This window comes from Mustela nivalis (genome assembly GCF_964662115.1).
Source record: "Mustela nivalis genome assembly, chromosome: 9".
Classification (NCBI taxonomy): domain Eukaryota; kingdom Metazoa; phylum Chordata; class Mammalia; order Carnivora; family Mustelidae; genus Mustela; species Mustela nivalis.
This window is the reverse complement of record NC_139028.1, coordinates 44463411-44490924: the sequence shown is the minus strand read 5'-3', so window position 1 is coordinate 44490924 and position 27514 is coordinate 44463411. Positions and strand designations below refer to the sequence as shown.

At 47.2% G+C, this 27514-nt stretch overlaps 1 protein-coding gene across 5 annotated transcripts in view; it reads left to right on the top strand.

Annotated features, from left to right (window-relative positions):
* Window positions 1-27514, top strand: part of AMOTL1 (angiomotin like 1) — a 92784-nt gene that overhangs the window by 44011 nt on the left and 21259 nt on the right. For all 5 annotated transcript variants that reach the window (XM_082684080.1, XM_082684081.1, XM_082684079.1 and 2 more), the window contains 3 exons: window positions 4194-4338; window positions 5774-5863; window positions 26050-26195. In XM_082684080.1, the coding sequence (XP_082540206.1) occupies window positions 4194-4338; window positions 5774-5863; window positions 26050-26195 (381 nt within the window). The remainder of the gene's footprint in view (window positions 1-4193; window positions 4339-5773; window positions 5864-26049; window positions 26196-27514) is intronic.

Here is a 27514-nt window from a genome sequence, read left to right as displayed (position 1 = left end):
AGACACATGTGGCTCCCAAGGACGGGCCGCCCTGTGCCAGCAGTAACATCCAATCTGGGATACTCACAGTGTCGGGACCCTTGTGGAGATTCACTGTGAGGGCAAAACCAGAAGTAGATGAATTTTTAATGACAGGCCTTAGCCTACATATCCTGTGCCAGGAACACAGCGGGAAGGAACGGCTACATGCGGAGCCTGCCAGAGCGCGGCCTATCTAGGAAGACCCTGTTTCCAGAGAGGCACAAGGTGGTGATTCTCATTGCTAGTGTGGGACCAACGGCTGAGTACCCCTGAGAGAGTAGTTTGTCGTTTTTCCTTTTGGCCATGCATTTTGCTTCTCTTTCCTCCCGGTTTCCCTGAAACCTAATTAATGGACAGAGTTTGCAGTGGGACTGGACCACGGGCCTTTGAAGGGTTCGGCCTCAGAAGCCATCAGGACCTAGGTGGGCATGTGAAGGGAAAGAGCCAGGTATTTCCCGTTCCCTAGGCTTGCCTGAGTGGAGACCCTGGTATTTGGTCAGCAAACAGTGGTGGCTCTGATTGGGCGCTCTGTGGCTGAGACCGCAGGCCAGTCTTGTCCTGTGGGTCTCTGGGCTGTGCACATGAAGGGGCTCAGGGAAGACACTGGTATCTCAAGCTCAGAGTAGCTGAGCTTTTTTCTTTCTCTGCTTCTGGTTCTTTTCTGGGACGGGGAGTGCTTCTCTGTGGGATCCCAGGGGCTGTGCAGCTTGGCCGGAGAGCTTCCTAACACCGGCCTGAAGGGAAGGCAGGTGCCATGGAGGCAAACCCGGGGCTGCCTCCATAGGTTCCTCCTGGGACTCTGAACTGTCCCGGGTGTTTTCATATCAAAGCCAACCTATCCAGCCTGCCCCTTGCCTTTAGCAAATGTCAGGGGAAGCTTTGGTGTTCTGGACGGTGGGGGGGACACAGGTGGCTCCCATTCTGAAGGAGTGTGCAGTTGAGTCATAGACTGAAGTGAGACCGAAAATTCTGAAAATGATTGTAGGTCAAGTTCTCACCCCTAGGGATCCTCGCTTCATGTCCCTGAAAGATCATTCATTTTTCACTTGAATGTTTCCAGAGGAGAGACGCTCCCTCCTACTGGGCCTATTTCTAGAAAACATAGTTTGGATATTCTCCCTTCTGTTGAAACAAAGTCTGCATCCCTTGGACTCACTCCATTTCATCACAGCTCTGTCTTCCCTAACACAATGAAGGGGACAAACGGCTCCATCACGACGATGGGAGTACCTTGTCCTGGACCAAGACCTTTGCCCTTTCTCAGTGGGTAGCTCCCAGCATGTAACCATATCCCAGTTCCCGATTGTTTTCGGATTTAAGATAGTAACTGTGCTGCCCTGGGGATCCCTCAGTCTCCTTGTATAAAGTGTGCCGAGGGACACGCTTCCCGTGCAGGAGAGAAGCCACGATCGGGAGCAGTTGACCCGTGCCCGAGTCTGGCTTGAGGAGTGACCTGTTTGAGGAGTCGTTCCGTCAGCCTGCGTTTGTGTCAGGGGCAGGGTGCAGTGTCAGGACCAGAAGGGCCATTTCTGCATTCAAGGAGCTGACAGATCAGAGACGTAAAGTACATACGCAGGACAGAATTCCAGCCAGATGAGAGTACTGTGAAATCAGCCCGCGAAACGTTCCAGTGCTCCGCGTCCTGGAGGCAGGCTCCCGGTTGTCCTGGGCTTGAGCCAGCAGCAGCAGTTGCCTGGGGGATGCCTCAGCATCTCTGCTTCTGAGGACTAGATGACACCCCCTGGCCCAGAAGGGGACTGTCCCCGAGGCATCCCCATTTGCCCGAAAACAATGGCCACCTTTATAGAGGAAATTAGCCATCTACAGGCGGTATGTTCTGAAGCCATCTCTTTTGAAAACAGAATTAAAAGGAAGGAACATAATTTGCGGGAGGGCTGTGAACAGGAGTTAGGTTGTGCTGTTCTCTCTCCACAGTACCCACAATTCAAGATCTCGTCAGAAGAAACAGAAAGGCCTGGTGAGATAAGGGGACCAGCAAAGGATCAGCTCTGGTATTAGGAGCCCTTTGGGAAAATAACCTTGTACCAAGGGGTGCCCTGGTGTTCCGCTTCACCCTGGGGGGCTGCCAATTTTCAGAAGCCCCCACACTGTCCAGTCTCTTCACGGACCTCTTCCCAGTCGTGACTTCCCGGCTTTGTTGTAACCTCTGGGACACTAACCGCATTCTCACTCCTTCAGTGTGTGACACCCCCGGCTTTCTATCTTACCAGCTCCTCTGTTGCACCTGCTGCCAGGTCTTGACGCACCCCCCACCACCCCCAGCGGTGTAAGTCCTCCCTTTGGGTGTAGCTCCCGCCCTTCAGTCTTCCTCTCATCCCTGGACTTCCTGTCATGTCAGAGACACGCGCTTCCTTTTGTGGCTGTGTGCCGTGGCTCCCGCACTGTCTTCTGACTAGAATGCGAAGCCCTTTGGTCATTTCTGCTTGGCAAAGTCTTGTTCATCCTTCGAGGGTTATTGGAAGGAGCATTCTTTCTGAAATCTTTCTGAAAGAAGCCTGTTCTTACCCCTGCAAAGTGACTTTGTTTAGTCTGTGAGAGCTTCCAGAAGCACCACACCCCTTATCTTGTTGCCTTGGAGAAGCACACATGTCTGGGGAGAGGCCAAGGCTAGACTATGAGTGCTCCGAGACCAGAAATTATCGTTAACCTCGTTCTTTGTCCTTGGCACCCAGACACACAGAAGATGCACGGTCGATACCTGCTTTCTTAGGATGTGTATTACTTACAGGGGTCTCAGCGGGGCCTTTCTGATCCGAGCAGTTGGGGTGCAGGCAGTGAGGGTGCCTGGCTCTTGATGACAGAGCTCTCCTGTGGACCAACCCAAAACACGGTACAGGCCTCTTGGTGCCCAGTGAGGGGCGCTACTGCTTCAACCCTCCCTGCTTGGCCTGTGGTCCTGATGAAGTTCTAGAACCTAGGTGAGGTTTGGTGGGCTGAGGTCCGGAGCCGATGACCAAGAAAGAATTCTTGAGACATCTTTGGTGCAAAATGGTGGTTTATTAAAGCACGGGGACAGGACCTGTGGGCAGGAAGAGCTGCTGCCCTGGGTTGTGAGGGATGGCAGGTTATGTACCCTGCTGTTGGGGGAAGGTGAGGGGAAGGGAGGTTTCAGTGGAGTTTTCATATGCTAAAGAGGGCCTACAAGGTGCCAGGAGGTTCCAGGCCTGGGAGGCCTTGCCCTTGCTGCTGGATCAATGTTGTCTTTAGACCAGCCATTAACATTAAGATCTTTGGGAGACTTTTTGGTGGGGTGTCACAATCCTGCTATCAATCGTCTTTGTTAGTGAGATTTAGGACATTTGTAAGCCAAGGGAGACTCCCGGTCTAGCAGGATTGTGAGCTCTGCAAGTTAACTATTTGCTTATTGTTCATGGCAGTCAGGGCTGCCTGAGGAATGCTACACATATGGAGGGGTGCGGATGAAGGGGGGGGGTGCAAGGCGCCAGCTTTTGCTTTGTCCTCAGCCAGCCTCCTGCTCCCTCATCAGTCCCAACTCCAAGCAGCAGTTCCTCAGGGTTCCATGCTCCTCTCTCCTGCATTTATGCTACGGAATGGTAAAATGGGAGCTGTTGGGATCTACTTCCAAAAACGTACAGCTGTAGGGGACTCCTGTTGGGACAGTGACAGCGACTTGGTACAGATGTAAATATGCCAGTGACAAAAGGCACAGTCCTTGACTTAGTGAAGGGAAGAGAGAACGATCTTCACCCCAGGAGTATTGTTCAGCTCCTTCACATGAAGAGGTTTCCTGTGGGGCATTTGTCTATAATTAGATACAAGTCCTGTGTCCTTATGTAGACACGCTCCTAGACAGAGGGGTAAAAATGCCTAATGATGCCTCTCCTTGTGTGGATTTTATGTTCCTTGGGGGTTGGGTAGGAGGGTGTCTGGAAGAGCACCGGACTTGGAGTCTGGAAACGTGGGTTCTGCAGGGTGGCATCGGGCAGTCCAGCCAGACTTGAGAACCAGGTTCTGTTGTGGCCCTTCCAGGCCAGAGGGGTGGGGAATTGATGGCACCATCTGTAGACGGTGCCGCCGGAGATGTGGAAGGAAGACCCCGCCTTCTCGGCCGGCGTGTCCAAGAATCAGTCTAACGGAGGCCCCAGTGTGCGTGCCAGGAGTCCCACCTTCATGCCGCTTCTTTCTTGCAGTTTGAAAAAGAACTTCAGAGAATTTCAGAAGCCTATGAAAGCCTGGTCAAGTCCACTACCAAGCGGGAATCACTGGACAAGGCGATGAGAAACAAACTGGAAGGAGAGATCCGGAGGCTTCATGACTTCAACAGAGACCTCCGAGGCACGTCTGGCCCCATCCATGTGCTCCCTGCCCTAGACTCCCAGGGAGCTGGCGGCCTGCTTTCTGGGCCACGCTGTGTCCAGTAATCTCGGGAAGTCCAACCACCTGGGGCAGGGGTGCTCAAAGAGCAGGACTGTTCTTTTCTCCAGTGTAGATTGTGTGTTGTGGGTTGCTGCCCTGGGCCTGAGAAGTGGCAGCTTCTAGGCATGAGTCCGTGAAAGTGAGGGAGCATGTGTGCAGCTTCTTCCCTGCTTTTAAGGGTCTGCATCAAACTGACTCAGTAAAATAAAAATAGAACTTCAAAATTGAAAAAACAATAATAAAATAAAAGTACTTTGCGTGATTTGTGACTCTGCGAAGAAGAATGTTTGAAAAGACCAGTGTTGGATGCCCAGCCCTTCCCACATCAGGCTGAGTCATTTGGTAGCCTTCTTTGAAAGCCATCAGTCAGCTCTTGCTGGATAGAGTATAGAAGGCAGAGCTAGACAGCATTCTCTTGGAGGAAAAAGACAAAGCCCCCAGTTGTGAAAAAAGTAGATATATATAAACTCCCTGAAAGTTGGAAGGCACCTGCTGTAGGATGTTGGCAGTCTCAAACAAAGAATGACTTAAGCCATAACATTTTACTTGTCTCTCAGTGAGCTAAGCCACTTTTCAGTTGCCTCATTGGCGAAAACAACATACTGATGGTCTCCAGTGGCTAGAGCCTACCTTTCCCATTACCACAGTCCTTTTGTCTTGGGAATCATGGACATTCCTTACAGATATACCAAACTGAATTATTGAATTGAATAAATGAAGACTTACCAAGTGGTTTGAGCAAACGTAGAGCTCTCTAGGTAGAATCTCCATCCATTTTGATTTTTTAAAAAATTTTTTGATTTTTAGTTCATTCTTATTTCTGTTTTTGGCTTCCCAGCTGCCTGTAGCAGCACAGGCTAACCGTAGGGCTGGTGGTCAGGGATAGACTAGGACTGGGTCTGAGGCCAAGGACACTTAGCTCCTTTTCAAGGCCTTCCGAACAGAGGTTTTCTGGCCTTGCACATAGCTATATGATTCTTCTGAGAACTCGTGCTCCTGCTGCTGACCCCAGATTTTATTTATTTTATTTATTTATTTATTTATTTATTTGAGAGAGAGAATGAGAGTGAGCAAGCATGAGAGGGGGAAGGTCAGAGGAAGAAGCAGACCCCCCTGCTAAGCAGGGAGCCCGATGCGGGACTTGATCCTGGGATTCCAGGATCATGACCTGAGCTGAAGGCAGTCACTCAAAACAACTGAGCCACCCAGGCACCCCAACCCCAGATTTTAGAACCTAGTCCTCTCGCCAAGAGAGATTCAGCTTGGGGTTCCTGGCACCCACGTCGTTTCTTGCTGGGCTGGTGACTTTGGGTCTACATGCACGTCTTTGTGACCATGTCTTCTGTGTGCATAGATCGCCTGGAGACGGCCAACAGGCAGCTGTCCAGCAGGGAATACGACGGGCACGAAGACAGAGCTGCAGAGGGGCTGTACGCTTCCCAGAGTGAGTCTCCACGTTTCTCTGTCCTGCGTTGGTATTCTTAAAAACTGGGGGCCTGAGGAAGGAATCTTGTTAATTTTAAGTAGATTTCTAAGTAGGCAGTTTGCCTCTTGTGGGTTCCATGTCACCTAGAGGCTGCTGGGCCTTGGAGGAGGCCCTCCTAGGTCTGCCAGACATAAAGCCAAGGTTGATTTCTCTTATTTCAGCAGTGTTTATATTCTGTCTTTCTGACCTACAATTTCTCTCCATTTCTCTAGAACATCCTCCAAGAAATAGCAAGGTCACAACCTTTCCCTCCACTCACCCCTTTAAATGAGGCACAACTCTTTTCCTCCACGGAAAGGGAAGGAGGTGCCTGGTGGGATCTGGTCCTCCTGGCATGGTTTTGTGCTCCTTCGGGTGAGCGTTTCCTGGCTGCCCCTTGTAGCATCCAGTCACCGAGGGTCCCACCGTGCATCTCCAGGTGTGGCACTCATTTGCAGAAGACTGAGCCCAGAATAAAATGATCAGTGGCAACCTGGGCTTCTAGATTTATTGGGAGAATATCTTAGTCTTTTTTACCGGAGGCAAGTGATAGAAACAAAGGGGTTTGAGAAATCATTGGTCAGGGTTTGAATCTCTGCAAATCCAGTGTATGTCACAAGTGTAAAAATTCAACTCTTCTTTTTTTTTTAAGCTGTTTAGAAAATTGGATTTATTTTTGTATCGTAATTCTCAACAACATCGTGAGTCAGGTGTTTACAAACTACAGATAGTTGCTTCCAAAAACAGAAAGTCACGTGTTCAGGCAGTAGCCAGCCCTTGTACGATGGTTTTCTGAGGTGTGGCCCCCAAGTACAGCCTTACATTCTCAAGGCAGGGAAACAATCAGTTCAATTTTCTAATTTCTAAAACTGTATGGTTGGGTTCAAACTCCTTGGTTTCCCCCAGATTTATTCATGGTAGCACTCAGTTATTAGTCTCAGTTTTGTGGTTTAAAATTCTGTTTCGGTAAATGGATGCTAATACCATTGAGGGGTTTTGCCATAGAATCCTTGGATGTCTTGCAAGTGACTTGGCCTTTGTTTCAGATTTATATAAACAGCAGTCAGCATGTTGAATGGTTCCGTTTCCTAACAAATTTTACCTCTTCGTATGGGCACAGTCCACCCACCCTCTCATCCGAGCTTTTATTCAAAAGAGGAGTCATTTGTACTCTCTGCATTTAAGATTTTAATACCTGGATTTGGGTTCCCATGTAACTGGGTAAGAGGAGGTGTCTTGGCAGTTACGTCAGGAATGTCACCCTGCTGGGACTCTGCCTTCTTGTGGGGGATATTCTTTTGTCACTTAGCTTGGGTCAGGGTGGAAAAGCCAGTTAGTTTCACCTGAGGGGCCTTTGTTCCTGCCTCCCAGCCCAGACTGTGGTGATGGAATAATAAGGGTTGGGGTTGTGTGAGTTGAAAAGTTTTCCTGAAAACGTTAACCTTCTGGCTGAAAGCTAACACATCAATAATAGAGGCCAAGAGGGCCTTCCAGCTTTACAGGGAATGATTTGTTCTGTGCAAACATGCCTCACTGTGTTCCATAGGCATAAACAAGACGATCCAGAGGCATTTTTCAACATCTTAAAGGTATCTCAGTGTTGATGTTTAATGTCATTGAATCTAGGCAGGGCATTTGAAGCAGGTTTGCTACCCGTGATGTCTAACAGATTTTTCAGTTCCTAGCCTTTACATGATATTTGTGCCTTTTCCTCTCCTGGTGTGGCAAGACAGGGACTTGAGATGTTATTTCAGGTTGCAAATAGGTTTTCTTCTCAGTGAATTGTAAGAACTCTTTGTATATTAAAGAAATTAACATGTCCTCTGCTGTATATGTTGCAGATATTTTCCTCCAGTTTTTCAATCTTTGATTACAGTGTTCTTTATGTTATAAGAGATATTTTTAAGTAACCATATTTATACCTTCCAGGCTTTATATCATGCTTAGAAATGCTTATTGCTCTCCAAGATTATAAAAGTATTCACCTACGTTTCACCTATATTCATCTTCAGATGTATTTTATTCACCTATATTCATCTTCAGATGTGTTTATGATTTCACTGTTTACAAGGCTTATATTTTTGAAACTAGTTTGGGAGGCAAACCAGGAGGGAGACTAATTAACAGAGATGCTGGTATCTAGACAAGAGAGGTAGAGGTCCTGATGTGAGACAGAAGTAGTGATGGAGGTTAGGGGACAGAGTAGGAAGTGACAAAATTAGTAGGATTCAAGTGACCAGTTGAGTAATGGCAGTAAAAGAACCTGAGAAAGGGGTGTGAGTGAGCAACTGGATGGATGGTCACCCTTTACCAATAAAAAGCAGGAAAACCAGGTTGGGATTTGATATTGAGTAAAGGTTTGAGCATGTTGGGTCATCTTGCTCTGTGGCCCATAGCAGAGTAAGCGGGTGTAACAGTTGGTGCAGACATACCCAGAAGCTGGCGACAGGCAGTGCCCTCTGTCAGGCTCTGGCATGTGGGCACATGTGGGCAGGCATGAAGTACCACCCCTCTTCATGGTTATTAATGTGTTCCATTATCTGTGTGTTCTTTTAGAAACTCTGTTATTAGAATTCTTTTTAAATACTTGGTAATCATACTTACAAACGTCGAGTACTAAAAAGGAGCCATGCTTTTTTTTTTTTTTTAAATTTTATTTATTTATTTGACAGAGATCACAAGTAGGCAGAGAGGCAGGCAGAGAGAGAGAGAGAGAGGAAAGCAGGCTTCCTGCTGAGCAGAAAGCCCGACGCGGGGCTTGATCCCAGAACCCTGAGATCATGACCTGAGCTGAAGGCAGCAGCTTAATCCACCGAGCCACCCAGGCACCAGGAGTCATCCTTTTCAAGGGAACCTTTGGAGATTCTAGCCCTTGGGTAAGAGAAAGCAAGACTGTAGACCAAAGAGTAGTGACTTCTCTGGATAACTCAAGCCAAGGAGCTAGGGCTACATCACAAAGCCCCCAGCAGACACCTTGGCTGATGGAGAAGTTGGAGGGAAGGGAAAAGTAGTGACTGGCCCATTTGAATTTTTGTTAGGTGTTCATGTTGAATCTAGGAGTCCAGGGCCAAGAAAGCCCAAGGAACTCTTGCAGTGCAAGTGTAAGCTGTAAAGCTCTCTCGGGTGGTAATGGAGGGAGACGGTTCTTTCCGGCCGGATCACTAATATCTCTGTTGCCCAGGGTAGTTTGCCTTTGAAGACCGAACTCTCTGCTCTTACTTTGGAGCCTGATGAAGACCTTGGTAGACTGTCGATGTGGTTACTACTTAGAACTGCAGAGTGAAATGAACATTAAACACAGTGATTATTGTGCCCCACTTGGTCATGAAATTTGTCCATATTAGAAATCGCACTGGGGGTGCCTGGGTGGCTCATTCCATTAAGCATCTGTTTTTGGCTCAGGTCATGATCCCAAGATTCTGAGATTGAGCCCCACATCAGGGGATTCTCCGTCTGTCCTCTGCCCCTCCCCACTGCTTTTGCACACCCTCTCTCTTTCTCGCATGTGTACGCATGCCCTGTGTCTGTCTCTCAAATAAATAAATAAAATCTTAAAAAATAAAAATAAAAATCACACTGAATTAAGTGTTTAGGGGTTTGATGACTGTGAGGGTTTTTTTTCCTCTATCACCTCATGGACTTGTGTCATACACTTTAAAGAAATTTGGTTCTATTTTATTTTCTGGGCTTGCTTGTTTATTTTTCTGAATATTTTTGCAATGAAATTGCTCCTGGAAAATGGGGCATCGAGCCAATCCCTGTTTTGTCTGTCTGTGTGAAACTGGGTCTTCTTTGTCCTTTAACCTCTAACTTACTGCGATCCCTGGTTTTCCCATCCAATTGTCTCCCACACACGTGCGCTCGTGCGTCTCCTCACACACACACCCCCGCACAGAGCAGAGGTGGGCGCTGTCCACTAAAGGCAGCGCCCCGGGAATGTCTGTCATCACTCTTAGCTCTGTCGTCTCAGTGAGTACAATCACTTTAACTCTTCCTTTCTGAAAATGGATAACTCTGCAGAATTTCCATGCTATTGGGCCAGAAAGCCAAAAGTAAAATACTTGATGCAGGGAAACTCGACTGGTAGAGGTGATCGTCTCACATTCTCGGGTTGAGTGGGAGCTGATGAGCTGAGGTGTGCATGTGTTATTCCAGGCTAAAACCAGCCGCATTTCACAGTGTGCGAGAACTTGTCTCTACCACCTCTTTGGGATTCCTTAGGCCCTCCAGGTTCAGCATATTTGGTTAAACTTGAGTCTGTGTAGTTAGATTCTGGCTGTTAAATGGTGTCCCTCTCTCATTTAAAAAAATAATAATAATAAAATAAAGATGTTTTGGACATTCAGTTATTTGTCTAAGTTGTTGAGTAATGGCCGTAAAGAAGTCAGAACCATATGGGTTTGATTTCTCTTGTAATTCTCGGTGGGTTTGGAAATTGATACAAAAACATGTCTGTGACCAACCTATTTTTTTTAAGGTTTTTTTTTTTTTTTAATTTATTCATTTGACAGACATAGATCACAAGTAGGCAGAGAGGCAGGCAGAGAGAGAGGGAGAAGGAAGCAGGCTCTTCGCTGAGCTGAGAGCCCGACGCGGGACATGATCCCAGGACCCCGAGATCATGACCCGAGCCGAAGGCAGCAGCTTAACCCACTGAGCCACTCAGGCGCCCCTGCGACCAACCTATTTTTAAAATTACAGCAATTTGCCATTTTCCGTGTGTCTTGTAATCGTCCTCTTACTCTTGATCCTGTTTGAGGTACTTTGATTTTCTCTCATAGAATATGAAAGAGACTGATTCAATTTCCTGCAAGAGCCTTTCTCTGGTGTTTGTGGTTCCTGGAAGGGCTTGCGTGAAACACAAAACAGAAGTTTCAGTGACATAAACACTGGTTCCGTTGACCCACATAGAGTGCAAGGAGATTGTTCTAACTCCTCGCTGCGTGTCATGACATCACATGGTGGGTTTCCATTGGGCTTCATTAGGAAGGACAGGAGAGAAGTAGTTATTTTTCCTCAGGTCCTGCCCGTGCTTACAGCTTCTCCCAACTTGGAGAGGAGCCTACTACAGCACTTACTTCACCTGCGTTCCCTGTGGCTGTGATTTCTTTGCATGGATCCCCTCCTCTAGGTGGGAGAACCGTAGACATTCTTCACCGATAGTCCCAGTACCCACCCCCAACCCTCACTAAAAGCCCTGGAACCTTTTTATGTAATTGACGCTCAGTAAATGTGTATTGAGGGAAGGAATAAAAGTGGAAAAATCCTTGTAACAATAGGCTGGAAATTCTCCTTCTGCAGCATCAGTATCAAAATGTGCTCTTTAGCTCAGTATCTCCCAGTCATATTTGGAGAGAACACGGGTTATCCTCAGTTACTTTAAGACGTTAGGCAAATTAGTAAAAGAACTGTCAGAATAGAAGCAACTTAAAAATGCTCAGGTGGGGGGTGCCTGAGTGGCTCAGTGGGTTAAAGCCTCTGCCTTCCGCTCAGGTCATGATCTCAGGGTCCTGGGATCGAGCCCCGCATCGGGCTCTCTCCTTAGCGGGGAGCCTGCTTCCTCCTCTCTCTCTCTGCCTGCCTCTCTGCCTACCTGTGATCTCTGTCTGTCAAATAAATAAATAAAATCTTTAAAAAAAAAAAAATGCTCAGGGGCTGCCAGAGTGGCTCAGTCAGTTGAGCATGAGACTCTTGGTTGTGGCCCAGGTGGTACTATCAGGGTTGTGAGATCGAGTCCTACATCAGGCTCCACATTCAGCGGGGAACCTGCTTGAGATAATCTCCCTTTATCTCTCCCTCTGCTCTTTTCTCTGCTCCTGCACACACACACTCTCTCTCTTAAATAAATAAAAATCTTTTTTTAAAAAAATGCTCAAATTCCCTTTTTTGCCTTCCCTCCCTTTTTTTTTTTTTTTTTTTTTTTTAAAGTAGAAAGATACTGAAGAAAGAGAAGTCCTTTACTAGTAAGGACACTATATTTAATAGTGTCTTTCCTGAAATTTTATATTAATAGAGCTGACTTTGGTTCCACTGACTCCTTTGCTTTTACTCCCCTGTGGTTGTGTTGGAGATTAGAGTTGGCCATGGTATTTGAAGGTTTTTGTAGCAAATAGCCAGATACTCATGCTGACCAATCCGTAGACCATTCCAGACACCACAGATGCGTGTCTGGGTGAAGGGAAAAGACCATGAAGCCTGCCAAGGCAGTTTCACTTAAGAGAATTTTCTTGCCCTAAATTAACTGGTTTTCTTAAAGATGGCCCCTATGTTTAATAGGACTGTGCAGTCCTAAATATTAAAGGTTTTGAGGCACAGTCTCAAGCAAATAATGTTGGATCAGTGGCTACATCTTCTAAATCCTGGCCTTTCACGAAGGTACTCAGTGAGGTGAAGACAGATGCTTCATCTCTCTGTACCTCCCTTTCTTCTAAAGAAATGGCATCTATCTGATTCAACTTCAACCAACAGGGCTGGGAGGGATAACCAGGGATAGGAAAGGCTGAGACTTGATACAGTGCATTCATTCTGCAGTACTTCTTCCTGCTCCTTGCGGCCTTCCTCCGCTCACCTTCTCTGGCAGGACCTGCCCGTTTCTGGGGTGGGGCAGTGGGCCATGTTCCCAAAGAAGGCCCTCTAGCTCATGGAGCCTTGCTGAATTTGGAAAGCAGCGCATGTGTGTGCTTAAGCCACTTGATCAGCCTTGACAGGCCTTCCTGAGAAACTTCAAACCTACACAACAACTGGCAAAGCACACCCAGGCTGCGGAGCATCTGTTTGTGTTCAGCAGAATCTCCCCAAGTGTGAAAATTAACATCATTCAATGTAGGCTGATTTTCCGAGCTTTGAGAACCAGAGCTGGTTGAAGAACTGTCTCTTGATCATGTGTTGACGCTGGCCTCTGACAGCTGACGCTTGGCATTCCAGTGAGGGGATGGAAAGAGCAAATGTCCATGACTTTATTAGGATCCCTGTTTCTTGGACTAAGACCTTGGTGGATGGATGGATGGATGGATGGATGGATGGATGGATGGATAGAGTAAGCACGAAATGGAAATCAGTGCTGAAGTCTGCCTTTCGTGTGCCGTCAGGAGACCCTCACTTTCCTTGATGGTTCAGAACCAGGAGATCCAGGATTCCAGGTCTCCATTCACATTAAATGGAAATTGCCAGCGAAGTCTTCCTTTTATATCGTCCCCTGACACTGGGGACTTTTCTCCTTGTAAAGGCTCATTCACAGTTACACATAAATAACTGTTCAGGTGGTTGTGTTCTGTGTTCTTCACGAAACCGTACATAGCATGAGGCTTGGGGCCCCGTCTGTTCTCCTCACCACTGCAGTTCCAGGTCTTTGTATTTCCAGAACCTGATACAGTGCCTGGCCCTTAGAGTCATTTAATAAGTATTTATTGAATATTGAATACAATCATGATGATTGTCATTTAATCAAATAGGTACTGTCTACTGTCTACTCTGAGCTAACTGTGTTTTAGGCCACAGGTCAGCAAACTCTTTCTATAAAGGGCCAGATGGTAAAGAATTTTAGGCTTGGGGGCTGTCCCTGCTCCTGTCTGTCCCTCTAGCCTGAAAGCTGCTGTAGTCGCTCCATATGCCAGTGGCTGAGTGCCAGTGACACTTGATTGACAGAATCAGCCTGTGGGATTTGGTCTGCAGGCCAGAGGGTGCTGACCTCCATGGCAGCTACTAGTCACGGAAGGAGAGAAAAAGCAGGAACCTCAGTAGGAGGATGGAAAAGAAAGCTCTCCTGCAGTAGCCCCTACATCTTACTTTGTGAATTGCCCTAATTTAGAAACCAAGATGTCATTGTCACTGTTGTTCCTCTTTTACTTCATCCCTAATCAAGGGAGCATGATTGTCATCATTTTAGATGCACTGAGACGTGTAGAAATGCAGTCACCAGACTTAGCTCCCAGTGAGGATCCAGAATTTGCTAATGAGGGAGAGGGGGCTGGTGGTCCTGGATGGTGAGGTCTGGCACTAATGCTAGAAATTCCTGCCGTAAGCAGCCTTCTGTGAGGTGAGGTCTGCAGATCTTGGAGAGGACCTTGAAGGTCACAGATGCGGTCCCCAGAAATGCATGTGTGCTCTGAACTGGAGCTCATTAGAAGGCCATCTCATTGTCGCTGTAAAAGACAGTGTCGTCAGAAGCTGCTGAGCTGATGGTTTAAAGCTTATCTTTGGGGGCCTGGGTGGTTCAGTGGGTTAAACCTCTGCCTTCGGCTCAGGTTATGATCTCAGTGCCTTGGGATCAAGGCCCACATCGGGCTCTCTGCTCAGCAGGCTCCCTGCTTCCCTCTCTGCCTGCCTCTCTGCCTACTTGTGATCTCTCTCTCTGTCAGATAAATAAATAAAATATTTTTTTAAAAAAGCTTATCCTCTGGCAGAACTGCAGTTTGCTCCTTTGGATCTGTCCTTGAGGTCGTGCTTCAGGCTAGCCTGGCTGTGGTCATTGATGAACAGTAACAGCTGCCAACATTAGCAGAACGCTTACCATCCTCCAAGTGGTACCTATAGCCTCTATAGGTACCAACAACCCATGAGGTCGGTATCAAAAATACTGTATAGACAAGGACTCGGAGGCATGGGAAGGCTGAGTCACTTGTCCATGGTCATACAAGGTGGCGAGTGGAGCAGACAGGTTTTGAATGCAGGTCATTCTGAGTCTGGAGCCCAGGCACGTACTAAGCTGGCGAGGGGAGGCCCTTCTTGTGTATCAGGAGGTGGAGAGAACTTTTAATGTGAGCGGGGACAGTGGTGGACTCCCAATGATCATAGAACTTTTTCAGAGTAACCTGCATGTTTTACTAACGAAACAACTGCAGCCCAGAATGATCCAGTGGTTTCCCCAAGGTCCCATCAGTGTTTAATGGCTAAGCTGCGATGAGAGTTGGAACTTCCTTTTTTACATTTTTTTTAAATAAATATTTTATTTTTATTTTTTTATTTATTTGATAGAGATCACAAGTAGGCAGAGAGGCAGGCAGAGAGAGGGAAGCAGGCTCCCCACTGAGCAGAGAGTCTGATTCGGGGCTCGATCCCAGGACCCTGGGATCATGACCTGAGCTGAAGGCAGAGGCTTAACCCACTGAGCCACCCAGGCGCCCCAAAGATTTTATTTATTTATTTGACAGAGATCACAAATAGGCAGAGAGGGGGAAGTGGGCTCCCCGCTGAGCAAAGAGCCTGATGCAAGGCTCGATCCCTGGACCCTGAGATCATGACCTGAGCTGAAGGCAGACGCTTAACCCATTGAGCCACCCAGGCACCCCTATTTCTTTTTTCCTTCCCCTCTCCAAAGGCTATCTCTTTTGATTCTTGGGCTGATGAATGATTTCATATTTTTATCTCAAGAAGAATCTGGGATAGTAGGGTGGGTGTAAGTAATTCCTTCCTGGAAGTGTTATTTGGTTGCAAATTATTTAGCCCAGCACTGTGACTCCATAATAATGTCTTTGCGTCTTCTCAAGTGAGTTCTAACGATTGGAATTAATATTCTGTGCTTCTGACTTCTATATCTGTCTTTGAACCCTGGCCAATTGTAACAGAAGGCCTTGTTGGGTAATCCAGTATCTCACTTCAAATACAAAACAAAAAATTGTTGAGACCAGAATAGAGCTCAGAGTCTAAAAAAATAGTTTTCTCAAAATATCCGTGAAATTAAACGTTTTGTTCTTGAGATGGTGAAAAATAAAAATTAAGAAGAATACAATGAGTAATTCTGCGGTACGGTTCCTTTACAATTCATTTTTGAAACTATTTTTGGTTCACGAATTGTAGTGAGAGCATACAGCTGGATCTTAATGGAATTCGAGGACTTTGAGAGGACAAAATGTTTGTTTTAAGTCCAGAAAATTTGGTCTTAGACCATTAAAAATAAGCTTGCATCTGTTACTAATTTTCTTTTTGCTTACAAAGACTGTGGTTTGGTAGAAAGAAGAGAAAGAAATGGATTGGTTCGAAGCAAGTTACAAAAATGATAATGGGAGGGAGGTGTTACAGAAGTCGAAGGAGGCAGAAGACGCAACTGCGGGCCTCATATTTCTTTGTTCTCAGTCAGTCCTAGAATGACTGTTTCCTAGGTAGAACAGCTTTCCCAGCATAAATGTCACTCTGAGCCAGGTGCTGGTGTTAAAACTTAACTGCCATCCAAAGGGCCCATTTGAAAGTCATAACTTTTTATTTATACATCTTAGCTCAGTTGGTTAGAGCGTGGTGCTAATAATGCCTTAATGTCTTAATCAAAACAGATATAGATATATAAAGGGTATATATATATATATACATATATATATATGTATATGTATATATGTATATATATATATATATATTTTTTTTTTTTTTTACACATTTGGGGTGTATGATGTGTGAGGCAACGTAGCAACCACCATAGTCAAGGTATAGCCCGTGTAGATCCCGTGGCCCTTTCCTAGCCTCCCCCCTCCCCCTGTGTATCTTCATGTCCCTGCTCTCTGTATTATGCCTGGGTCTTATGGTCGTTTTCTAAACTGGGAACCACACTATCTGCTGGGCCATACCTGGAAATAGAAGTGTCCATGGTTTATCTTTTTATATTAAGAAAAGACAAAAATAGAGAAACAGTCTTCTCTTCTCTGATGGGGAAAGGGTGGTTTAAAATCGAGTCACGGACATGTCTACAGTCAAACCAAATGCCCTGTCCGTCCTATATTTCTGGGGCACTGTTCATTGCTTGGTTATCTTCCTGTCAGCAGTGAGAGGGAAATAGCAGTTCATTTTTATTTCAAGTAAAAATACAAACAAACCAATAATAAAGTGGGAGGTTGAGCTGTACCTTGGGAGCCTGAGCGGATGCATGGGTGTCTGCTCAGTCCAGCAAGTTAGCAAGCTGCAGAGGTCATAAATTGAGGTAGGTTAAAAAACAAAACAAACAAACCAACACCTATGAATCGTACCTGAATGTGTTAGTACAGTTTCCAGCATGAAAATGCAATACGAAAACCAAATTAGATAAAATTTTATTTTAAGAGATTATATTGTATTCAAAAGAACTATATTTATAGAAAATTATATTGAGGAGAACTACTGGTATTCAGGTATTTCTCCCATATAGCTAAGGTAGTTTACTTTGGGTGCAACAAACTCACATTGAGGCCTGGATATTAACGAGCCATGGATAACTTATATAAAATATAAGTTATATGTTCTATATAACAAAATCTGCATTTTGTGATATAATGAAAATATAAGGACGTTAAGACCAAAATGTATTATTTCCGTTTATTAGATGACTAGAATATTTCCTGGTAGGTTTTGTAGCTTTCTAGTGATAAGGACCTGAAGCTATTGTTTAAAAAAATTCTTTTTTAAGATTTTTATTTATTTATTGTGAGAGAGAGAGCATGAGCTGGGGGAGAGACAGAGAAGCAAGCTCCCTGCTGAGCAGGGAGCCTGATGCAGGGCTCAATCCCAGGACCCCAAGATCATGACCAGAGCTGAAGGCAGATACTTTACTGATTGAGCCACCCAGGCGCTCCTGAAGCTATCACTTTCAAGTTTTATTTTAAAGACTGTGTTAGAATTCACTCACGTATCAGTAGTATCCTCTTCCTTGGTAAGCTGTTTCCTAATCCTGCCATAGCTGTTCCCCTATGAAACACTTCCATGGTCTTAGATTCTTTTTTTTTTTTTAAATATTGATATTTTGATTTTGATTTTGTTTTTTTCAATTTAATTTCATTTTTTCAGTGTTCCAAGATTCATTGTCTTAGATTCTTAACATCCTACAGAGGTAGTATGAAGTACACTCAGTAGGAAGGTTCACACAGGCAGACACGGGCCACTATATGTGGCATACAAGGCAGAGGATGGTAAGGACTCATCGGACAGCTCGCCCCACCTGCTGCCCCCTCAACAACATATATGAGTTCAGGCTCTCCCATGCAGGAGAGATCTGTTTTATCAAAGGAATCAGAAAAACTTGCAGGGTGGGTCTTGAAAACCGTTTCACATTTTAGGGTCTTCTTGCTGCCTTAGTACCATGAAAAAGAGACAGTTTATTTTCTTTTTAAATTAGAAGGAAATTCTAAATTTAAGCTGAAAAGATTTCTGGTTGAGACCAGGAGAGGAGGGTGCCTTCTGCAGAACCCCTTTCCTCCTACTCAGCACCCCCCACATCCCTTCTTTCCCCTCCCCTCCTTTCTCTGCCAAGTCTCTACAAAACAGTTGGGTTAGAACTCCTGTTCTTGGGGCGCCTGGGTGGCTCAGCGGGTTAAGCCTCTGCCTTTGGCTCAGGTCATGATCTCAGGGTCCTGGGATCGAGTCCCGCATCAGGTTCTCTGCTCAGCGGGGAGCCTGCTTCTTCCTCTCCGCCTGCTTCTCTGCCTACTTGTGATCTTTCTCTGTCAAATAAATATATAAAATCTTTTTTTAAAAAAAAGAACTCCTGTTCTTAATTTTCGTCCTTGAGAATTCCTTTAAAAACAGTTCACTCTCGGGGCGCCTGGGTGGCTCAGTGGGTTAAGCCACTGCCTTCGGCTCAGGTCATGATCTCAGGGTCCTGGGATCGAGCCCCGCATCGGGCTCTCTGCTCAGCAGGGAGCCTGCTTCCTCCTCTCTCTCTGTCTGCCTCTCTGCCTGCTTGTGATCTCTCTGTTAAATAAATAAAAAATCTCTAAAAAAAAAAAAAAAAAAAAAAGATAAAAAAAAAAAAAAACAAAAAACAGTTCACTCTCTGAGCCATGTAGAACAAGCCCCCACTGGAGTGTCCCCGTGTTTGTTAATAGGCCTACTTAGCCACCCACTCACAACCTCTGTCTCCAGTCGCCGGCGGAACCATGGCAACCTGCTCTTGGCTCCTCGGAGGGCTGGAGCTGCAGACCCTTTCCAGAAATCACAATCTGCCGTACCTGAGAAACCTTAAAGACAGCAAAAAGCTAAACAAACAGCATTTGGGAGTCACTTATGGTTTGTCTCCCTCCCAATCCCATCACAGACCTGTACCCCTGGGGATAAAAATATATGTTTATAAAAAATTTAAAAAAATTAAAAAAAAAAAAGATTGACTTTCCAAAAGAAACAATGGAAACCAGAAGATTATTGAATGACAGGTTCAAAAAAGAAAAAAAAAAAAAAACAGCATTTGGGGTCAGCGTTGTAGTGTATTACTTTTCTTGTGTCTGAATTATTGAGTGTGGCTTTGAAGGTCGATCATCTCTCCTCTTTCACATCAAATAAGCCTCGTGTCAGTAGCTGACTCTTCTCTGATGTAAACAGTGACCTGTCTGGATTATATTTGGGGGGGTCTCTTTCTAGGTTCATTGGTTTGATGCTGAAACTGAGGTGAGCAGGTGAGGGCAGAGGCCCAGAGTGCACTCCAGTGTAAAAATATCATTTTTTTTAAGGTTATTTGTTTATTTGAGAGAGAGAGAGAGATCACAAGTAGGCAGCGAGGCAGGCTGAGGGGCCAGGGGGAAGCAGGCTCCCCTCTGAGCAGAGAGCCCGATGTGGGACTCGATCTCAGGACCGTGAGACCATAACCCAAGCCGAAGGCAGAGACCCAACCCACTGAGCCACCCAGGCGCCCCACGTAAGAATAACTTTGAGGCACAAAGAACCTGCATAATGTGCAGTGAGCTAAATGATATAGGTCCTATTGTCTCTGTAGTCACACACACACACACACACACACACAGAGTTTCTCTTAGTGTCAATGGGGGACTTCATTTACTTCACAGTGTGTAGCTGGCCCTTGGGACAGAGTCCTGCCTAACATCTGTCCAGTGTTACAAGACACGGTGCCGGGGAGCTCAGAGCCAAAGCATCCCTAAGGAAGAAGAGACAGGAGAAGAAATTTTAGGGAGAGAATATGGCAGATAATTATTTGGACATCTTTTCACAAGAGTTTCATCAGCAGCACAGAGAAGGTTCTGGTTACCAGAGCTGACAGCATTGGGCACGTCCTTCTGAGGCATTACCAACTGCCAAGATTTTTCTTGGTGGAGAAGGAGTAGATGTATAAAGAAAGAGGACTGAGTGTCTTAGTGATCTTTCATTATGAAAAGAAAAATCTGCCTGAGCTAGCTTAGGGCCGGAGAAGAGGACTGTTTTCTGAGAACATAAGGTGTGAGGGAGCAGCCAGGCAGCGAGTGCAGGCAGACCTCGTGAGGTCTAGGGGCCCCGGGCTGTCTGTGAGAATCAAGACAGGGTTGTGTTTAGGGGTCTGTGTCTGTCTGCATGGCTGTTTTCCTCCCTCCTAGTAACGTAGCCTGGACTCTCGCCCACCTTTCCCTATCTCCCTGCTTGAGTCTTCACTCTTTACAGTATGGCTTTCTCTGTTTCTCCAAAGAACATGCTAGAATATGGCTGCTAGTGGAAGACCTGGGTTACCGTCCAGGTCAGCCTCACACCTCTCCCTGGCTCCCACTTGCAGGTTCCCAGACGAGAGACGCTAGCTGGCCTGGCTTGCATACACGGTGCCTCAGGTTGGAGTCCTTCAGATGGGGAGCGCAGATGAGGGCAGATGAGGGGGACTTTGTAGTACACTCCTGGCTGCTTATCAGATTAGCCCTGTGGATAGAGGCTTGTAGCTATTGTTCTTCTAAACGGAGTGTTAGCCGACTTCGTGGAAGTTGTCTGCTCTGTGGAGATCCCGTGAGGAGGCTCATGCCTTGCACAAGCTGTCTCACACTAGTGCTGGACGTGGGGCCTCTGCTGGGGTACACGGAGGGCCTGGCCACTGTCAGTCCCATCTCCTCTGACTCCTGCAGTCTACAGCTTGTTCTCTGGTAACATCCTTCACATTATCTCTACTCAGGGCGGTCCAGAGACTGGACTCCTAAAATCAGTCTCATTGGTCAGAACGAGACTTCTGGTCATTGGTGTTTCAGAGAGGAGTGTTGGATTGTGCCTGCCTCGTCTTCCCTTGACTCTGTCACCACCACTCCCTCTTGCCACATCCAAGACAGTGAGAATGTTCCTTGAGAAGTGCCCCAGGGAAATTATTGCACAAAACCAGGTGCCCAAATGGGCTAGTTGTGCATTGCTATGTGAGCACATGGGATTTTGGACTTCAACAGAGTTAGCTTGGTCTGTGTTGATGTCTACACACACATCACACACCAATGATGAGTGTGATCTAAATCCCCAAAGAACCTGCGAGTAAATGGGTTAAACCGTGGTTCTTGCTAAAAGGAGAGAAGAGGAAAGAGAAGACCTATCTTTCACCTTCCACGCATTCTAGTAAATTAGTCAGCCCTTGGTCAAGGTGGCAGCAGCTGGACCCCCATCCCTCTAGTTACATGCAGCTCCGGGAAAACCTCCTCAAAAACCCATTATCTCAAGAAAAGCCTAGGAATTGATACCTGCTTGAGAAGAGCCAGGTCACAGCTTTGCTCCCTCATGAACTCCAGCCAGAGGTTGGGGTGCTGCACTGGAAACTAGCAGTGCGGCCCCCGGGGCCCCGACACCTCCTCCCACCAAGTCCGACCCCACACATGGTCTCTGTCCCCAGGACGCCTCAGCAGAGGTGGCTGGGGCCCACCACTCTGTGGTTCAGCCGGGCAGTCTGGCCTGGTGCTCGGAGCCTACGTGTAGAAACCGTGTCCCCAGACTGGCCACTCTGGACATCCCCTGGAACTGGCAGGGGAGAAGGTAGGACGGAAAGGGAGCCTCCTGCTCTTCTTTTCACCCACTCTCGCCCTTTCTGCGGGACAGAGACAGCTGTGTGACCCACACAAGGGTCCTAGCTCACTTCACTCTGCTTTTCTCAGTTGTCACACGGAGTCGTTGTGAGGAGCAGAATGAGGTTCTAAGGCTCTGGACATGGGAAGCCCCCACTAAGGTGTCCACTCTTGCTGTTGTTCTCTCTTGTCTGGTGGTTCTAAACCTCCTGTCAGTCACACGCAGTAGTGTGTGACCTTGGACCCGGCATGTCTCTCAGGTCCAAGGTGAGCCGCTGTGCAAAGGTGCCGGAAGCCAGCCAGGTCGGCCTGGCTGCGAAGCCGTGCCACCTCTGTGGTTTCCAGAGTAAACAGTGTATGAGCAGACATCCTCTGTGGAAATGGGATCAGAGCCATCGGCTCAACAACCCCCTGCTCCACGCAGTTCAGGGTAATTCATATCCACTGAGTAAACAGAACATTCTGGGCAAGAGTTCTCTGGTGTCAACTTGCCTGTTCTAGGAATTCTCAGTATATACATTGGAGCCCAACCAGAAATTCAGCGTGAGGCTGGTCTTTCTTGACATTTCCCAAAGGGGCTTAGCTCATAATAAGCTGAAGGGACCTTCTTAGGCAGTGATTTCACCCCTGGGACTCTCCCTTGGCATCTCCTCCAGTCTGTGTCTCCAGGACCACAGCCCCCCTGCCCACAGGCTCACCGCCAGGATGGCCACTCCCCCTTACATGCTAGCCCTCCGTGAAACGTCCTCTGTGTTCTCACAGCACCCACACAGGCATCTCCGAGCGACTCATCACGTGGCCTCTGCATGTGTCCGTGCTCTCTTCCTGCCCGACTGAGAGCGGCACGCCATGACCTATTCATCTTGACACCCTATAATGGATCATGCTTTTAGGAACGCCAGCAAGGACCATCTTCACAGTTGACACTACCTGGGCATTCACCGTGCGCATCTTTCAAGCAGGGACTGTTGTGATCCTTACCTTAAAGGCACAGAGTGCCGTGCTCATGAATGTGACCAGAGAGGCACGGAGACACGTTCTCTCTCTCCACTGATCCGGCACTCCCACTTGTGTGTGCCTGTCACTCAGCCCCAGGGTCATTTGCCTCAGCAGGAAGATGGAAATACGAGTGGTGCCTACCTCACCCAGCAAACTGAGAAGAAAGGGAATAATTAAAAGGAACAAAGACACTACTCTTGGAACAAAGTAGTCATTCAGCAAACTTGAGTGGGTTTTGTTACTGTTGCTATTGCCATGAACACTGTTAGTACAACTTTGCTGTGGAGAGCACTACTTCCTCTCCGTGGACACAAACTTCTGAGCCAGTGTGAGTGATGCTAAGTGTGGTGGCTGCACCCTGAAGGCCGAGGTAATTTCCAAACTCGTCACAGAGGTGTTTCCACCCGTGAATTTCAGTTCAGACCTCATGGAGTCTTCGTTCAATAGACACGTCTTTGTGTCGCGGTGTACGATGTGAGGTTCAGGGAGCCTGAGCAGAGGAGGGAACTGGGGGCATCCGTGGTCTGTCCCAGATGTCTGATGAGTGGTGGCCTCAGTGGCAGAGTGGCAGCTGTGTAGCAAACGCTGTCAGAAAATACCTAGCAGCTAACAAGAACTACCATGTATTAAACACTCGGCCATGAACTTGGCCTGGTAGAAAATCATCCATTCATGCAACAGTATTGAGCTAGCGGTGGTTCTAGGCTCGGAGAGTCAATAATGACCAAAACAGACTCGAGGTTAGTCAGGTCTTTAGGCTTTGTGTATCTCCTCTCCATTAATAGGGCCATCAGGCAGCTCTGTGATGTAGCTGCTTTCTCATGAGGAGATTTGATGAGATGAGGAAGTGGAGTCTCCGGTGAACCACGCCTGAGACCTCATAGCCAGAAAGTGGTGAACTTAGGGTTTGAATCCTGTTCTTTCTGAGGTCGAGGTGAATGCTTTAGCCACAGTATGATAGCAAGGAAATAGCAAATGCTGGAATCCAGGGTGAGTGTGTGTGCGTGTGCACACGCTTACATGTTGGAGTCAAGGGATGTTTAATTCAGAAATCTAAATAGTTGTCCTTGTGACACAGCAGTAATTGTGACCATCAGTTTGCAAAACTCGAGAAGCCCTGATCGTGCCTCTGGTCTTGAGCTCAGGTCTATCATTTTGCTCTCTTCTGGTCAAAATCATTGTGTCCTTGGCTGCCCTCAAGACAGAGAATAACTTCTTTGCTTAGGCTGATAAGCAGATAGAAACTGCAAACCTTAGTGGCTGGTTCTCAAGCATGCTGAGTGCCTGGGTGCCCTCCAGATCCTGGACAAGGCCCCTGTGCACCATGCCTGCTGAGATGTTGTCCAGACCCGTGGGGCTTGTGCTCTAGTGTCCTTGACTCTGCACCGTGAAGTGCTCCGGGTCACTCAGGGCTATGGGTGGTGGCGCAGAGCCCGCAAACTGCTGCTGACCCATCTGTTGAGGCCTCTCACGTGGCCATTCTGCACGGATGACGAAGTTTCAGAGGTGGCATCTCAAACGCCACTGAAAGGGAGAGGTAGGGGATTGCAGCGAGACACACAAATAGCCTGAAAGTGATTCTGTGTTCAGTGTTAGGATCTTGGTGGCCTCCTTTTGTTTCCGGGGATACCATGGTTTCCAGGCAATACATGTGCTCCTTATCCATGCAAGGCTTCTCAGTCTGTCAGTTTTGATGCTGTTGCTTTTGCACACAGATCCTGTCCATGGGACCTCACAATGCAGGGGCGGGGCAGGCCAGCAGGAAGGACATTGTACCTGAACATCAGGGACCCGGATTCTGGCCCTGGCTCCGCGCCAGCTGGCAGGGGGACCTTGGACAAGTGCCTTCGCTCCTGGGCTTTCCTATTCTAACTCATAAAGCAACAGGGGTGGGACTGGAGGGGGATATTTCCTGTGATCCCTTCCGGCTCGAAAATTGCGAGTTTGTTAGTGGGTATTTGCAGGCTTAAAGTGCCTTTTTTGTTCTCAAGCCCAGTATTCAAAAGCATGTTTCCTGCTCCTTGAAGGACAGCATTCATTCCTTCGCTTCAGTGCCCACAGGGCTGGTCCTTCATGTTTGATAACTCTTGGTTAAATTCAGGGGTGACTCTATGAGGAAATATGAGTGAAGGAAACCACTGGCACGCGCTGCTGGAGCTTCTAGACGGTGGTTTTCTGTGCTGTGGTGTGGGCACCGCAGAATCCATGTAACCCGTCAGAGGCATCTGAGTGGCGTGGGCCCCCGTAGGAATCAACCTCTAACTCCTGCTGTGCCACTGTTGTCATTGTGTGCCTTGTTTTTGACAACTATGGAATAGTGTGCACACAGTTTACGTAACCAATTTTTTTTTCAGTAATGAGGTTTTTTTTTTTTCATGCCACTAGCATCCTCTTGTTTATTTATTCATACATTTATTTTTAAGATTTTATTTACTTATCTGGGAGGGGCAGATGGAGCGGAAGAGAAAGGAGTTCAAGTGGACTCCGTGCCGAGCATGGAGCCCAACGTAGGGCTCGATCCCAAAACCCTGAGAACGTGACCTGAGCTGAAAGCAAGAGTTGGACGCTTAGCCGACAACAGGCACCCCTGTTGTCTTATTTAATTTCAGTGACTGCAACACAGTGTCTTGTAGGATGTGAAGTCTTGTACATCGAGTCCATTCATGTCTTTTCCGTGTTATAAACAACATGACTAAATATTCTGATTTATTTTAAAAATGTGTTGATTTTGTTAACAGGAATAATATCTGATAAATAATACTGACCCCATGACACCGTTGGTCATCCCTGCTTCAACTGAGGTGGTAGTTAGTCAGCAGGAAGGCTGTGTGGAAGCCACCGAATGTCGGGCAGCCTTTGCTCTCCACATACGAAGGGACCATGATTGCCATCAGTTACACGGTCGTGCAACAGGAGGAAAGCCATTTCCTAAACCAAGAGCATGTCCCTAAATCCAAAGTAATACCCTTTCCACTCTTGAGCAGAACTAGGAAAAGATGTGGTGGTGGGGGGAGGGGCAGGTCATATGGGAAGAGGATTCAGCTCCGGATTGGAGGCCTGGGTTGGAGCTCCCCTCTGCTGTCTGGCCTCAGGATTCTGTGAATGGGAATATTAGTATTGTTAGTCCTGGTTGCCCTTTCATTATGGGTTCTGAAAACGGAAGCAGGGGAGGTTGGGAGCATAAAATGAAATCCTAGGTACAAGGTTTATATGAAGTGTGAAAACAAATGTACAGAAGTGAGTTATGGAGAAAATGGGGTGTCCCTTTCGCCTCTGGAACTGTGACCTGTAATGTGTCTAGAGTTACTGAGGTTTTTGAGTAAATCCTTACCTCACACATCATCGCTATTAAGAGGGAGCAAAAGCAGTAATTCAACCCTCCGCGCTCTGCGTGCCTTTTTATTTCTAATCCCTGCCAGATGTAGACTGGCCATGAGCCCAGAGGGTGAGTGCTTTCTAATAGAGGTAGTTTTGTTCTTGTCTCCCTTCTAGACAAAGAATTCTTGAAGGAGAAGGAGAAGTTGGAAATGGAGTTAGCGGCAGTGCGGACCGCGAGTGAGGACCACCGGAGACACATTGAGATCCTGGACCAGGCTCTGAGCAACGCCCAGGCCAGGGTCATCAAGCTGGAGGAGGAGGTGAGATGGGGTTGGGGGCAGAGCCCAAAGGGCCTCTGTTGCCTTACCCAACCGGCACCCCTCAATGGAGCCAGCTCCAAGGCTTTGAGTCACGGGGAGGGATGCAGCAGGCCTCCCAAATCAAAATAAATGCCAGCAGAGTTTATCCAGCCCAGAGCCAGGCCAAGTGTGAACGGCAGCCGTAAAGGAGCTCACTTTCCCCCCCAAATCCCGGCCTGCAGACCAGGGGTGGGCAAGCGGCCAGGGCTGGAAACAAATGGAAGGACTGTAAACCACTGGTACCTGTAGAGAAAAGAGACTAACAGTTTTTATTTTTTGTTTTCGTTTTCTAAAAATAGTTTATTTGCTCCATCTTTGGGCTCTTGATTGCATTAAAAAAAAGCAGAAGTCTTCCAGTAGGGTAGAGTTGGTGTGGCATTCAGCAAAGCGGTCTCCAGTTTCCAGAACTTGGCTCAGCTGGGCAGTGAATCCCCTGGTCCGGGAACGTGTGATCCCTCTCAAGCATTCTGGATTTGGTGGTTTCTGAAGAAATCAATCCCTTAGCTGGCATTTTGTGAGGCCGACTTTGCCAGGAATCCCGACGGTGGACGTCGATCGACCATTTCTGAGGGTCAGGCTGGGGGGTGTGGGCCGCAGACACGGCAGCAGGAAAGGAGGAGCAGCCTAGGCAGGAGGACAGCAGCCTGCACCTCTGGCCCCCACGCCAGCCAGCCCCCCAGGATACGGGGCCTGAGCTGGGCAGAGCCACTGCCGAAAGTGGAGACTCGAAGTCTGGAAGAGGTCTAAGGGAGGTATCCACACAGTACTGCCATCGGTGTTGGGGCGCAGCAGACAGTGTTGCTACTCATCCAGCTGTTGTCGAAAATGAAAAGCGGCTCCTTCAGAAGGCCTCTCCTGACACTGGCTAACTCAGGGGTCCCGGCAAATTCAGTCATGGTGCAAGCAACCGAATGGGAATGTTGCTAAGTCAACAAGGGTCTTCTCCGCTAGAAGCCTTTTAAACCCACAGTCCAGTACAGGACCTGCATTTTAAGTCTAGCATGAGGACCCAAGCAATAGCCCCAGAGGATTCCCAGTTACCACTGTGGGACCCATTAACTAGGATGTATATTTGGTGCAGAAAGCGACCTTAATCCCTAAAGGACGCAAGGTCTGCTCTGAGGCCAGGAGGCCAGCACTCTTCATTATGGTTATGACTGAAATGACTCAAGCGCCATCACCATGTGTGGAGCCAAGGAAAATTACAATTTTAAAAATCTCGTAAATTTAATATTTCTAATGAAGTACAAGTTAATTGGGAGCTTCCTAAAGGCAGTTTT